Genomic DNA, 14,246 nt, shown 5'->3' on the forward strand with positions numbered 1-14,246 from the left:
GGAACTTGGGGACACTTAGGGAATGGATGTAGCTATGTCCATAAGAACTTTAAAAGGGAGGAACTGAGGTGGCCCCAGGTCAGAGTTTGGTGACCCCCTGATGTCAACCAGGCTTCTTTGTTGCCTGTAGTTGACCCAGGCTAGCCACACCCCACTGGTCAGTCTCGGCAGAGCCCTTGCGTTCCAACCTGGAGGAGCATGCCTGAGAACGAGGGCATCTGAAGCAGGAATTGGTGAGGGCACTGTGAGTCTCACCCATTGGCTCTCGTTTCCCACGTGTTCACTGCCCAGCTTCTTCTAGAATCTTCTCAGATGTGCCAGAATCAGCCCAACAGCAGTGGGGTAGCATTGCCAGGCACTTCTTCAGTTCCATATTGAGCACAGTCTTTGATCTGACATAGCTGGTAAAGGGAGGCTCTCTTCGTGTATTTGTTAGCCTAAGCTACACAGAGCACCAGGGTGGCAGAGGGCAGCTGTGTCCACAGGGCCACATGGTACAAGCTAGGCTGGAGAGGGACAGCAGAGGGCGCATCTTCTATGAGAGGTAAAATGGAACCTCTCAGAGTGTGCCCAGGAGAAAGGATGACAGAGTCCTTTGGACCAGTGGCTAGGGATGAATCACAGGAATGTGTGAGGTTTTTGACCCTACTATGAATCCGACCACTGTACAGTCTCCTTGATGGAAGAGGAGATGTCAGTAGGGGCCAAGGATGGCATCTTCAGGAGAGGGCTTGGTTCTCCACTCAGGTGGTGTGTACAGAGCTGGATGGCCCCTCAAGGAAGTGCCTGGCGTGCTGTGGGGGAAAGGCTTGAGTCTAGAGGCTGGATTTCAGCCTCTGTGGCCTTCACTTCCCGTACTCAGGCTCTTCTGGTGTTCATAGTGGGAGTAGAGGTCTCTACAGAGAGTCACCAAGTGACTTGATATGGCACTCAGGCTGCCCTACATGTAGTCTGCCACGAGAGGCCCTTACAGGTATAATTCTGAGTAAACCTCAGGATGGCTGAGTGGCACTAGCTGTTTCTCTGTAGATGGGCAGCGCTGATCTCAGACAGCCTGATCCACTCATTCTCCAGAGTTCAGAGAGACTGGGAGAGAGCAACCCATGTGGTGAGTCTATTGTTCAGAACCCGTCAATGGGAAATGGACCCAATGGACAGTCCTGAATTAAAGAAACTGAGTAGGTGCTATGTCACCCTAAGTGGAGTCAGAGGAGATGGTGTGACCCCTAAAGCAAAGATGCAAGTTAAGGTGTCACAGGTGAGGGAGGCCAGCTGCTGCTGGAGGCTGGGAGGGGCAGCAGAGACATGTCAAGTGGTTTTCCACTTCATCTTAGCCAGCAAGACATTCTGATGGCCCTCACCTCCAGGATGCTGACATGGCACTGGTTGGGTTGCTTTCTGCTGCAGAGAGTGTTAGGGCAGCTGCAGGGAACCAGCCTGCCACACCCTCTGTGCCTCAGACACAAATAGAAATGGCAGAGAGGCGAATTCAGGGACTGCGATCTGAGTTTGTGCTCGAAGCAGGGTGACCCAAGGCACCAGTCAAACCATCTGTGACTCAGGCTCTCTGCAAAGTGAGGGGTGACCCCAAAGACATGCATCCTCCAGGCTGGCCCCACCCTCTGGTCCTTCTTTGAACTGTATATGTGGGCTCTCCCAACTTTCTGACTGTTTGAAATTCTTTGGTGGTCTAAAGAGCCTCCTGGCTCTTCACTTTGTTCTCCTGGATGGTCCAGTTCGGGAGCAAGGGCTCTCCTAGCATTGGGACATTGTCAAGCCCTAGATTTGCATCTCAGCTCCAGGCTGGCCCATGCCAACCAACTACTTGGAGGGCCTTAAAGTCAATGTGCCCATAGCCAGATTGAGAGTCCGCCTTTCAGGTTTCCCTCTACGTGGTGAAGCTCAGGAGCTGTGGCTGCTGTCTGCTGCCTCTGCCTCCCACACTTCCTTCTGTTATGGATTCCCCACTAATCTCCCACACACAGTGCTTCAGGTTGCCTGCATCACACTCTCACCAATGCAGAAATTCTTTGACTCCTTGTCCTTTTAAGTACTGGTGCCCTCCTGATGTCGATGTGTGCAACTGTTATACGCTGCCTGGTGAATTTATAACCTTGGCCTAAAAGTCTGTTCAAGTCCTTTGGCTTTTTAAAATTAATGAGTTCACCTCACCCCACCCCAACTGGTCATAGGAAATTGCTTTAAATCCTGACTATGAACTCTTATCAGATATGATTTGCAAATATTTCCCCAACCTCTAGTTCTTTTAATCTTGTGACTTACTCTCTGTTGGTGTTTCGGGGCTTTGTTTTTGTACCACGAGTGTGATGTATAAGAAGTCATAGCCAGCCAGGTGTGGTGGCACATACTTTTGGTCCTGGCACTCCAGAGTCAGAGACAGGTATATCTCTGTGAGTTCAAAGCCAGACTGTTCTACACAGTGACTTCCTGGCCAGACAACCTTCCCCTCTGCTCTTTTCTACAAGTCTGAGTTGATTTTTCAGCATGTGGGAATCCTGTTTCTCCATCATCATCTGCCAATGAGACCATCCTTTTCCTGGGAGTCTTCTTTGTATCCTTGCTGGGAACAAGTTTGAGTTCCTTTCTGGGATTTCTGCTCTGGTCCACTGGCCTACGCTTGTGTTTCTCGATTGGTCGTGCATGGTGTCTGTGATCATGGCTTCGTGATATAGTTTTATTTAATGGACTTATTTTTGACACTGGAGATGGGACTCAGGGCCTTGTACTTAACGAGCACGTGCTCTCCACTAAGTCACACTCAAATCCCGGTATAAAGTGATCTGGAGTCAGGACTATGAAAGCGTTCTGCACTTCCCCACTGGTAATGCTGTCTATGAGTATGATGCTCATGCATTCCAGGGATTCAACTACAGCCCAGTGGTGGGAGGTACTGTGGTGGTTGGATGAGAATGGACCCCATGGGCCCATATACTTGGCTAATTGGTCCCCAGTCAGTGGAACTTTTTGGAAAGGATTAGGAGGTGAGTCCGTGTTTGAGTAGATGTGGCTGGCTTTGTTGGAGGAGATGTGTCTCTGGGGGCAGGCTTTGAGATTTCAAAAGCCCATGTCAGGCTCAGTGCCACGCTCTGCCTGCAGATCAGTATGTGAAGCTCTCAGTTGTTGCTCCATGGTATTGTCCTGCCTGTCTGCTTCCCACTGTGGTGATCGCGGGCTAACCTCTGCAATGGTAAACAAACTCTCAGCTAAATGTTTTATAAATGTTGCCTTGATTGTGGTGTCTCTTCATAGCAATAGAACACTAAGACAGATACCTTCACCGTATTTTTTTTCCTTCCTCAAAATTGCCTTGACAGTTTGAACCATTTTGGTTCTCCTATGGGTTTTACAGCCCCTTTTCTTATTTCATGAGAAGTGCTATTGGCATTTTGATGGGTATTGATCTGAATTTGTGGGTTGTTTTGACTTATATAGGCATTTTGGTAACCGCTAATTCTTCTATCCATGATAATAGATTACCTCTCAGGTAATTGTGTGTCCCAGCTTCAGTTCTGTTCAGTGATAAAACACCTTGACAAAAGAAACTGTGAGGGAGGAGGGCTTTATTTGGCTCCCAGTTCCATTTCAGAAAAACAGGGACTTGAACCTGCTAGTGACATCCAGGAGAAAATGGACGCCTGCATGATTACTTGCATTGAGGCTCCTCTCTACACTTGTATAGCTCAGGATCTCTGCCTAGGGAATGGTGCCACCTACAGTGGCTGGGTCTTTTTACCCCAGTTAATGTAATCAGGACAATCCCCACAGATATGCTAAAGACAAAAATCAACCTCATCTAGGCAAGTTTTCATTGAGACTCTACTTCCAGGGTTTCTAGGTTGTACCAACCAATACTACCCATCACACTGTGGTCTCTTCAATTCCATCAATAGCTTACGTTTGGATGTGGGGTTATCTCACTTTCTTCATTAAATTTATTCATTTTTGTGCCATGGTAATGATTTCTTTTTTGGGTAGGTAGTTATTCAATAGGAAGACACCATTGGATTTTTGCACATTGATTTCATAACCTAAGTCTTCACTTGGTTCATTTGTTAGAGCTCATAGGGTTTGCTGTTGTTTTGTTTTGGGTTTTGTTTTTGTGTGTGTGTGTGTGTTTTGTTTTGGTCTGGTTTGTTTATTGTTGTTGTTGTTGAAGTCTTTGGGGGTCTTCCCCAAGAAGACCATGTTATATACGAATAGAAATAATTTTACTTCTTCCTTTCCAACTTGGGTATACTTGTTTCTTTTTCATTATCTAATTGATGTTAGTGGTCATTCAAGCTTTCTTTTGAACAGTTGTGGGAGTGTTGAATGGTGATGGTGAGCATGGGCATCCTTCCCTTCCTTACACAGATCATAGAGGTGAGTGTCAGCATCTCCCAGCATCTCCCCATTGATAATGCCACATGTGAGAATGGTGCCAATGCATTCAGGGACTCAGTTACAGCATAGTGATGGGCTTGTGTGCTGCCAGAGTGCAAAGATGGCAGCTGCCTGCCTCGAGTCTTGGGAAAGACTGGACATATGTACAGGGTTTAAGGACAAGTATACGTCCCCTCCATTCAGGAAAAAGAGGGTAGAACATTTCAGTTAGGGACAAGAGCAAGGGTAGAATCCAGGACTCAAAAGACATGGGCTGAAAAAAGAGGGGATCACTGAGGTGACTGGGGAAGCTTGTGTAGCCAGAGTCAAGGCTGGGACAATGAGAGGTGACTGGTGGTTAAGATGTTTGGGGTTAATGAGTACATTTTATTAATTAAGCTAATGATAACTAACATGGACCCAAGGAATGATGGGAATGTGAAGAAAGCCACATGTTTTTGAGAAATGTCATAGTGGGAGAATGGAGTGGATGGGAGACACTTATCCACAGAAAAGGCTGGGCAATGATGACTACAAACGCATCCAGGACCAAAGTGCGAAAATGACAGAGGAGATGGGTGCAAGGGTTTGGTGTCAACCACTGTGGAGTAGTGAATCAACTTTGGGTTCTATGTGTTAAGGACCATGTATGGATAAACACTGACTCACAATTCCATCCACAGCTCTAAGTGAATGTGGGGTCAGGATGGGCTTGCTGCAAGCCCCTGCACCAAGAAAAAGACAAACACCAGGAATCCACTGTCCCAGAAGGAAAAGACACACAGAGCAAACAGAACCTGACCCCTTGTTGAAGTAACGCTTCTCCTGCTGGCTGCAAATCATTAGCAGGAACTACAGCTTGTGATTTTCCAACTGTCATTTTCCTGGGTCAGTGTGTTACATAGCATTATTGTCGCACAACTTGACTGAATTAGGCACTTGCCATTTCCTAAGGGTAGCCTCTTATTTGCCCATGCCTCCTATGCATGGCATATTAATGTATTGTTCCCATTTAAAAATGAGACACCAGAGGCTCTGAGAGGCCGGTAGCTTGCTCACAGTTTCAAGTCAGGTAATTTAAAAGAAGGGATTGTACCTCAGATGGTCTCAGATGGCACCTAGGTTCCTTTCTACCCACGCTGCCTCGTGAATGCACCGCACTTCTTTTGTTGGGTCCAGGGTGGAAGCTGAGAAAACTCACTTCCCATACAGAAGCTTACAAGTGAAAACCTTATTTTTTTGAGCAAACAGGAGAGTGGCCAGTTTGGGATATGAATGGAGTCCCCAAAGGGAGATTGTACTATATTTTTATAGAATGGGAACACGCAAGGGAGGTAAGGTGGGCTGTTGCATTGACCATGTGAAAAGCTGCATGAAATTTCCAGGACTCTCCTTGCCTCTGAATGAGGATGAGCCAGATGTGGCCTGCCTTTGTCAGAAGACAAAGGAGCCAGGCACGAGGCAATGCAGAAGGTTTATCTCCTCTTTTCAGAACAGGCCCCAGTGTTTCAAGCTGGAGTTGAGGAGCTGGGGATGAGTCCTCAGGGGTGAACCCTACTCTCTTTGTCCTGTCAGTGTTGAATCATGATCTTTATACCAGGGGATTAAATCTACTTAAGACACTTCTTCATCAGAAGAAGGATCAATGGATTCCCAGATGAGCATTTGAGCCGGGGAGACCATCTTGTGCTTGGGTGCTAAGCAAATGACCCGAGTGTGTCGTTCTGCAGGAGCCAGCTCAGGAGAGAATCATTTCCCACACTAGTCCCTGATGGCAAGGTTCTGGGTGGATAAATGGAAGGGCTTAAAGCCACTTAGCTGTTTAGAACCACCCCTGATAGCCCTAATGAGGGTGGCTTCTGACTGAAAGAGGTCTCTGGTTTTCAGCTTTCTGCCCAACCCCCCAAACTCTGGTGAGAAAGAGTCAAGGGAGAAATGGAGGCAACCATGCATGCATACTCTACCACCCCTTTAAAGTCAGGGTCTCAAGACACCCATTGTGGCCTCAGACTCACGATGAAGGGAAGAATGACATTGAACATCTGTGATCAAACATGACTGAGGCAGCTTAGAGAAGAGAGGTCTTGTTTGGGGCTAGGGTGCCAGAGCAACGAGACAATCATGGCAGAAAGTAGCAGACAGAAAGTAGCAGACGTGGTGGCAAGAGCTGGATGCTGAAGGCTCACAGCTTGATCCTCAAATGTGAAACAGAGAGGGTGAACTGGAAATAGCACCAGTCTTTAAGCTCTCAAATCCTGCCTCCAGGGAAGCCATGCCTTCTTAATCCCACCTCACCCACAACATCAGCGGCTGGGGACTGGCTCAAATACATGACCTTATAGGGAACATTCTTATTTAACCACCACAGCTTCTGATTCTCCTGCCTTCGCTCCTGCCTGCTGGGATTGCAGGCATGCACCACCGAATCCACTGAAGTGGTGCCGGGAATGGAGCTGGCGCTTCACACATGCTAAGCAAGTGCCATGACAACTGAGCCACCTCTCCAATCAAACCATTGATCGACCAAAGCAGGCACAAACCATTGCACCTGCCTGCAGAGATGCACACCGTGCCTCCCAGGCTATATGCACAGACTGAATAAAGTTTCCACCACAGAGGGGAAGCTGGGATGTCTTCTGGATCCCCAAGCACACCCCCAAGAGTTTTTAGAAATCTTTTCAACACTCAAGTCTCTGAGCCTTTGCGTATATCCTCTGTTAGGCATGCCCTGGTGCCGAAATGCTGGTGAAGCCCACCCGCCCTCCAGCTGTGCTGCTCCTTCCTGTCAGCTCAGCCCACCCTGCCAGCCTAACAGGCACTCAGTCAACCTCTTGCTCTCATGCCCCGAGCACTCTTTGTTCCATGCATGGGTGAACTTTTGGATGGCAGGGGGCATCTGAACCTCTAAAGATGCCTCTCAGCCAAAAGTGATTTATTGGCTTTTATAACTGCAAAGACCAGAGGTGTGAATTGCAAGACATTCTCTTTTTTTTTCCTTCCTCTCTCCTCTCCTCTATCTCTCTGCCTTTCTCTCGGCATCTGTCTTTGTCTCTGCCTTTCTGTCTGTCTGTCTCTCTCTCTGTTTCTCTCTTTGTGTCTCTGTCTCTCTGCTTCTCTGTCTCTTTCAGCCTCTTTCTCTCCCTCCAACCTCCAAACCCTCAATACCTGGTCTGCCCCTGTCTCTGCTTTGCTCTGTTCTCTGTCTGAACCTCATTTTCTTCTACTGCAAACAAGAAAAAAGACTGTCCATAGAGGCAAACTTCACCCTAGTCCTCAGCCTAGTTTCTTAGCAGAAGGCCTTTCAGCTCTTCTCGTCATTGTTTGCATGCAGAGCCAGATAAGCAGTCCTTACGACACTGTTTGTGGGGCCATTTCTATATCTTCCCCACCACTGATGTTGGAAAATTCTTCCTGGCAAGTGGTGCTTCCAAGATCATGACAACCAGCCTCTAGCCGAGGTGACTATGGCTAGAACAGGCTGGAATGACTGAGCCAGTCCGTTCTCAGTTGGCAGTAAGTGCTGGCTGTGTTCTTGAGAATTCAACAGTCCTAGAGTCCAGAGGATCTTCATGCAGCCTTTCCTCATAGCTCACACTTCTCCTGGTGGTGGATAGGACACCCCTGGAGAAAGAGAACGGCGTCAAGGTCAGACCTAAGTCTAGCTGCATACCTCCTCAAGACCATGCCACATGCCGTTGGCTAGAACCCAACACACAGCCTCCATCTAGCTGCAAGGGAGTCCGGTGACATCGTTGGTACCATGATGTCTGTCCAAGGTCAGCTGGAGCTGACTCTCATGAGAAGGGTGATGGGGACTGCCATGAATGTTGCAGAGATGGCCATGTGCATCCAAAATTATGATGATGGTGTTGAAAGGGAGGGTTGGAGATTTAAACAGCAGTCATCTGGTGCTTGGCACACGGTTCAGTGTCTTCACCATGGCAACGGGGCTCACCCCCTTCTCAGCCTTCTCACACCTTCTCTTTCTCTTGGGAGCTGTGCTGTAGGAGCCCTTCTGACCTTTGTGCTTTTTCCCAGGCAAGCTCATTCTGCCTCCGGGCCTTTGCATCAGCCTGTCTTCTCTTCGAGGGTGCTTTGCTTCACTAAATCTCTCTCATCTTTCTGATTGGCAAGAGGCTTTCCTGACCGTTCATTTTTGAAGCAGCTTGTTCCTTCGGTCTATATACTCTCAGTTTTGCTTCCTGGATAGCACTTAGCACAAACAAAAACTGCCTTATTTTGAAATTAAATTGTTACGACTATTATTATTATTTTTTTTGGTGCTGCGGATTGAACCCCAGGCCTCATGCACTCCTGTTCTATCACCGAGATACACCCTCAGTCCAAACCTCTTATTATTTGTCTCTTCTTAGAAGCCAAGGCCCAGATGGGAATGAGCAGGTCTATGGTTCTCTCTGTGTCCCCAAGGCCTAAGCAAGTCTATAGGTTGTAGCTGTGCCTCTGACATGAACAGCAGTTTTGTGGACATTGGGAAACGGAGTCCATGGTTGATCTGGTTCTCTCTTGCTTCACTGTGCAAACCTCTTCCTTCTATGACATGAATTTCTGTACTTCTCCCATCAGCGAGTGCTTGGGTGTCAATGGATGATGGAGCTGCAGATTTTTAAAGCATCTGTGAAAAAATATAAATTTGTTTATTGAACATATACCATATTGCAAGCCTGAAAGCTCATAGATATCAGCTTTATGTATATCTCATTAATCTGTCTATCTGTCCATGTATCTACACTAGAACCTCATATCTAGTAGTTGCTCAATAAATGGCTGGATGTTGAGCCTATTTCTAACAATCATAGGTCTTTTCCAGCATCATGAGGGACGCTCTCCAGCATGTCCTGATCGTGGTAGAGGCCAGCTCAGGTTTGGAAATCCCCATCTGACCCATCTGTGTTCTGTGGTGACTGATCTTTCTTTGGAGTAGTACTGTTGCCTTCTCAAACACAGGTCAAACTTGGAGGAACCTCAGGAGAAACAATAGGAGCTATGGACGGAGACAAGCAAGCACAAACCGAGGAGCTATCCGATATGCCTGGTCAAAGGGGAGCTGTTCGGAACTTCTCAGTCGGGAGGAACCATGCTAGAATCTATCCAACCAAAAAGCAGAAAGAGAACTCTGCTTGTGGTTGAGTGGATGGTGGGGGTGTGACCAGGGCAGGTCAGTGCCTCTGAGGCTCGGATGGTGACACCTTAATGAAATCAGAGACAAGGCCACCAGTCGCAGAGAGGAGAGGCACGAGTGAAGAATGACTGTCCAGTTCGTGCTCTGGCACGGGGACAAGTGGTCTGTCCGTCTCCCCCAGCAGAAAGATGCAAAGGTATTGGAGGTTCAGATGCAAGGGCTCTGGGAGATGCTCAAAGCGTAAGTGCTTCTGGGAGGAGGGCAAGCAGCGGGGAACAGGAGGCAGCACCTGCAGGGGAAGGGCAACCATCAGGTGCTTGCTTTCACTTCATCTGAGCTCAACACCACTAGGGAGAGAGGAACATCTTGAGACTTGTGTGTGAGAGAAGTGCTAAGGTCTGGGAACACTGCTCTCTCTCCACTCTTTCCCCACAGTCCTCCCCTGCCCCCACTTTCCCTCTCCAGGTTGGGTTCTTACAGTTTAAGTTTCTGTGAAACACACTGAATCATCAGCCCCCTCCACCCCCTCCCTGCCCCTTCAGTAAATCGAGAACGTCTGAAATTAGGAAAGGAGAGAAAGGAGGGGTGATCTTGAGGAGGCCTGAGTCTCAGGCGTGAGGGGAGGAGGTGGGATTAGGGGCTACTGTCACCCGATTACCTTCTGGGTGACTCAAATCCTTGAGCAACCAGGAAGGGGATCTTTTTGTCTCTCTTTCTAGGAGAAGAAACCAAGAACCAGAAAAGCTGAGTAGAAAATTCAGGGTCCTGTGACCCAGAATAGGGGTTCGGGATGAGGTTGTGACATCGAAGGCCACCCCCTTATTCTCCAAGTCTGGTTTGTCTAGAGGCCTCTGCGATCCACTTCTTCACCCAGAGGAGGTCCAGGAGAGGCACCTGGTGTTTGGGAGAAGCCAGTTCCTGGGCTTGGGGAGAGGGTATGGCACCGAGGCCACTCTCAGATCTGTGTGTGGCCTCTAAAGTTGGAAGAAGACAGCAGAGTCACAATTCCAGGACGCAGGTGGGAGGGCGCGCGGGCCGCAGAAGCGTGGCTGATAGGGGCGGGCGGACCGGCGCGCGTGCCGTGGCAGCCACCGCGCTAGAGAGATCGCCCGGTGCCCGCGACTCTGGACCCCGCCCCCGTTGGCGGCCGCTCTGCGTTTCTACGACTCAGAACCAGACGCAGCGGCAGCCGCCGTCCGGCGCGCTGCCAACAGGATCGGCCCGCGGGCACCGGTCGCTTCCTGTCCCATCCTGGGGACTAGAGGCGCGCAAGACTGATACCATTAAAGGATCCCAAGCAGTGCAGGGTGAGCGCCCCTCGGGTCCGGGGACGGTCAGCTGCAGGGCTGGGAGCACCCTCTGGGGTGCCCGATGGGGCCTTCCGCGGGGCGCAGGGGCGAAGTTGGGATCGCACGCAGTGAGCCCGAGCTACCCAGCGCGACATGCTGCCTCCTGGGCGCAATGGCACCGCACATCGGGCGCGGCTGGGGTTGCAGAGGCAACTGGCGCAGGTGGACGCCCCCGGGGGCTCGGCAACCCCGCTGGGACCCGCGCAGGTGGTTACCGCTGGCCTTCTGACTCTCCTAATCGTCTGGACCTTGCTCGGCAACGTCCTAGTGTGTGCTGCTATCGTCCGCAGCCGCCACCTGCGCGCCAAAATGACCAACATCTTCATCGTATCCCTGGCCGTCTCAGACCTCTTCGTGGCATTGCTGGTTATGCCTTGGAAGGCCGTGGCTGAGGTGGCCGGGTACTGGCCCTTTGGGTCATTCTGCGACATCTGGGTGGCCTTTGACATCATGTGCTCCACTGCTTCCATCCTGAATCTGTGTATCATCAGCGTGGACCGTTACTGGGCTATTTCCAGACCCTTTCGCTATGAGCGCAAGATGACCCAGCGTGTAGCCCTGGTCATGGTGGCCCTGGCCTGGACCTTGTCCATCCTCATCTCCTTCATCCCGGTCCAACTCAATTGGCACAGAGACAAGGCAGGCTCCCAGGGCCGAGAGGGCCTGCTGTCCAATGAGACACCCTGGGAGGAAGGTTGGGAGCTAGAAGGGAGAACAGAGAACTGTGACTCCAGCCTGAACCGAACCTACGCCATCTCCTCGTCGCTCATCAGCTTCTATATCCCGGTAGCCATCATGATAGTGACCTACACGCGCATCTACCGCATCGCACAGGTTCAGATCCGCCGGATCTCCTCCCTAGAGAGGGCAGCTGAGCATGCTCAGAGTTGCCGGAGCCGTGGGGCCTGCGAACCTGACCCCAGCCTGCGAGCATCCATCAAGAAGGAGACCAAGGTCTTCAAAACTCTGTCCATGATCATGGGGGTCTTCGTGTGCTGCTGGTTGCCTTTCTTCATCCTGAACTGTATGGTTCCCTTCTGCAGCAGTGGAGATGCCCAGGGCCCAAGGACTGGCTTCCCTTGTGTCAGCGAGACCACCTTCGACATATTCGTCTGGTTTGGCTGGGCCAACTCCTCTCTCAACCCCATCATCTATGCCTTTAATGCAGACTTCCGGAAGGTGTTCGCTCAGCTGCTGGGGTGCAGCCACCTCTGCTTCCGGACCCCCGTGCAGACGGTAAACATCAGTAATGAACTTATTTCCTACAACCAAGACACGGTCTTCCACAGGGAGATCGCTGCTGCCTATGTCCACATGATCCCAAATGCGGTGTCCTCCGGAGACAGGGAGGTGGGAGAGGAGGAGGAGGCGGAGGAGGAGGGGCCTTTCGATCACATGTCTCAAATCTCTCCAACGACCCCAGATGGTGACCTGGCTGCTGAGTCTGTCTGGGAGCTTGACTGTGAGGAGGAGGTTTCCTTAGGCAAAATCTCACCACTCACCCCCAATTGTTTCCATAAAACTGCTTAGAAACACCCTCATGGGCATGTACAGTTGTGGCCATATTTACAAGCATGCACAAAGGCGTGCGCACACGCACACAAATATACACACTCCTGGTGTGCATACACTTTCTGTAGTCCTGCTGCGTAGAAACCAAACGATTCTTAGCTGAGAAAATGAATGAGCCGAGGCTGTTGGAATAAACTCGGATATTCTGGGCACAGAAGAGAGTTCCGTTTAGAGATGAGAAAGTGGAACCTGGTCCTTTAAGAAGTACACCTCAGTTTACCCTTTCTAACAGAGGCTTGTTCTGTGAATTGCACCTGGGTTGCTTTTTAAATGACAGTTCTGAGTGGCAATTGTTGGTATGGGCTGTGACTTTCTAGACTTTGGGACCATATTCCCTGTTCTCAGGCTGCTGCTTTAGTGCAGGTTGAAGGGTCTTTCTTGTGACCGGGATCTCTTCCTGGTTTGTTATGGTTTCCATAAGCGCACAGTACATTCATTTGTGGCTGGGAAGAGGGGCAGTCACCTTTGCTTTGCCAGTTGGTGCTCAGTGTTTCTCCCAGAGAAACCACAAGTGCCAGTGCTCTTGGAAGACAGCTGGATTTTGGAGTACACATTTGTTTTCTGAGCAGCTTGGCTTAGGAAGCACGCAGAGCAAAGGGCCTTGAGGAAATGCTGACTTCTTAGATTTCTTTTTTTCTTAGTCAGTCACACCTTCAGGACACACTGAGGGCTCGTTTCACCTACACAGTATTAGATGCGGGATTCTCAAGCCTAAGACTCAATTAGGGTTTTTTTGTTTGTTTGTTTTTGTTTTATCTTTTGGAATTGTCTTCTAGAAGTATAGGAGACAATGGTCCTGCTTGCTAGATAGATACCCTCGGCTCATGGGAAAGACCACCTAATATGACTCATCTTCTCCATCTCTCATCTGGGGTGTTTCAGAGCGGCATGGCTTCAGTAAACCACAATTTCTAGGGTCTTTTAGATGTGATATGCTTCAAAATGCTTCAAAACCGAAATCCTGCTTTGAAGCAGACGGTGGTTTTCTTTTGCAGGCCATTGCAAATGGAATGAACTTCAGCCTATATGCGGAAAGCCAGAGGCAACACATGCCTGGATGAACTTGCAGGATTAGGGGCTCACGGAGGAGCCCACCTGTCTTTTTGCTTTCCCACCCTGCACTGAGTACAGTGAAGTGTTCTTTATTCTGGTATGATTTTTATTAGACACAAATGTAAAAAAAAAAATTAAAAAGTATTGGAAGCAAATGAAATGTGCATATGTTAATTCCTACACGCCCCTGCTCCAAAAACCGTTTCTCAAGGACAGTTCAATCAATTTTGGTTTCCTTATGGATAATTGTATTATGAGTCTTCTGAACAGCCGTGTTTTGTTCCCTGTAAAATGTATAGTGCCTGTCATATCATGCTTAATAAATGTCAGTTAAATGAATCATTTCTGGAATGGTGAGGTCGAAAGCAAACCTTACTGAGTACATCGAGTCCTATGATCTTTGTCAGACTGACCCTGGGATCTGAGGTCTGTGTTCAGGTTTTGACGTCTTGCAAGCCCACAGCTGAGCAGATCACTGGGGGCACAGGCAGGGGCTGGGAACGGTACACTGTGTCGGGATTCAGGAGGTGGCTGCACGATTCTGAATGAGCCTCTGGCCTTCTCTGGGCCTCTCTTTCTGGATGCATTTGTAAATGGAAGGACCTGATCATTAACTTTGAAATTGTGTTTCATCATGCGGATGGTCACACGGAGAATCTGGGAAACACAACAAACTCAGGTTCGATGTTTGCTTTCCCTCTAGGGCTCGGGAGAGCTTTTTCCAAACACTCTGAATGTCAAGTGTGCAA

At 49.3% G+C, this 14,246-nt stretch overlaps 1 protein-coding gene across 1 annotated transcript; it reads left to right on the plus strand.

The window, feature by feature from the left end:
* The first annotated feature begins 10,814 nt into the window (after positions 1 to 10,814).
* On the plus strand, positions 10,815 to 13,828 carry Drd5 (dopamine receptor D5). The gene has a single exon (XM_021163858.1). It carries the CDS (start codon positions 10,966 to 10,968, stop codon positions 12,400 to 12,402), a length of 1,437 nt encoding a protein of 478 aa, XP_021019517.1. The 5' UTR covers positions 10,815 to 10,965; the 3' UTR covers positions 12,403 to 13,828.
* The last annotated feature ends 418 nt before the right edge of the window (positions 13,829 to 14,246 follow it).

Source organism: Mus caroli, chromosome 5, assembly GCF_900094665.2.
Source record: "Mus caroli chromosome 5, CAROLI_EIJ_v1.1, whole genome shotgun sequence".
Lineage (NCBI taxonomy): Eukaryota > Metazoa > Chordata > Mammalia > Rodentia > Muridae > Mus > Mus caroli.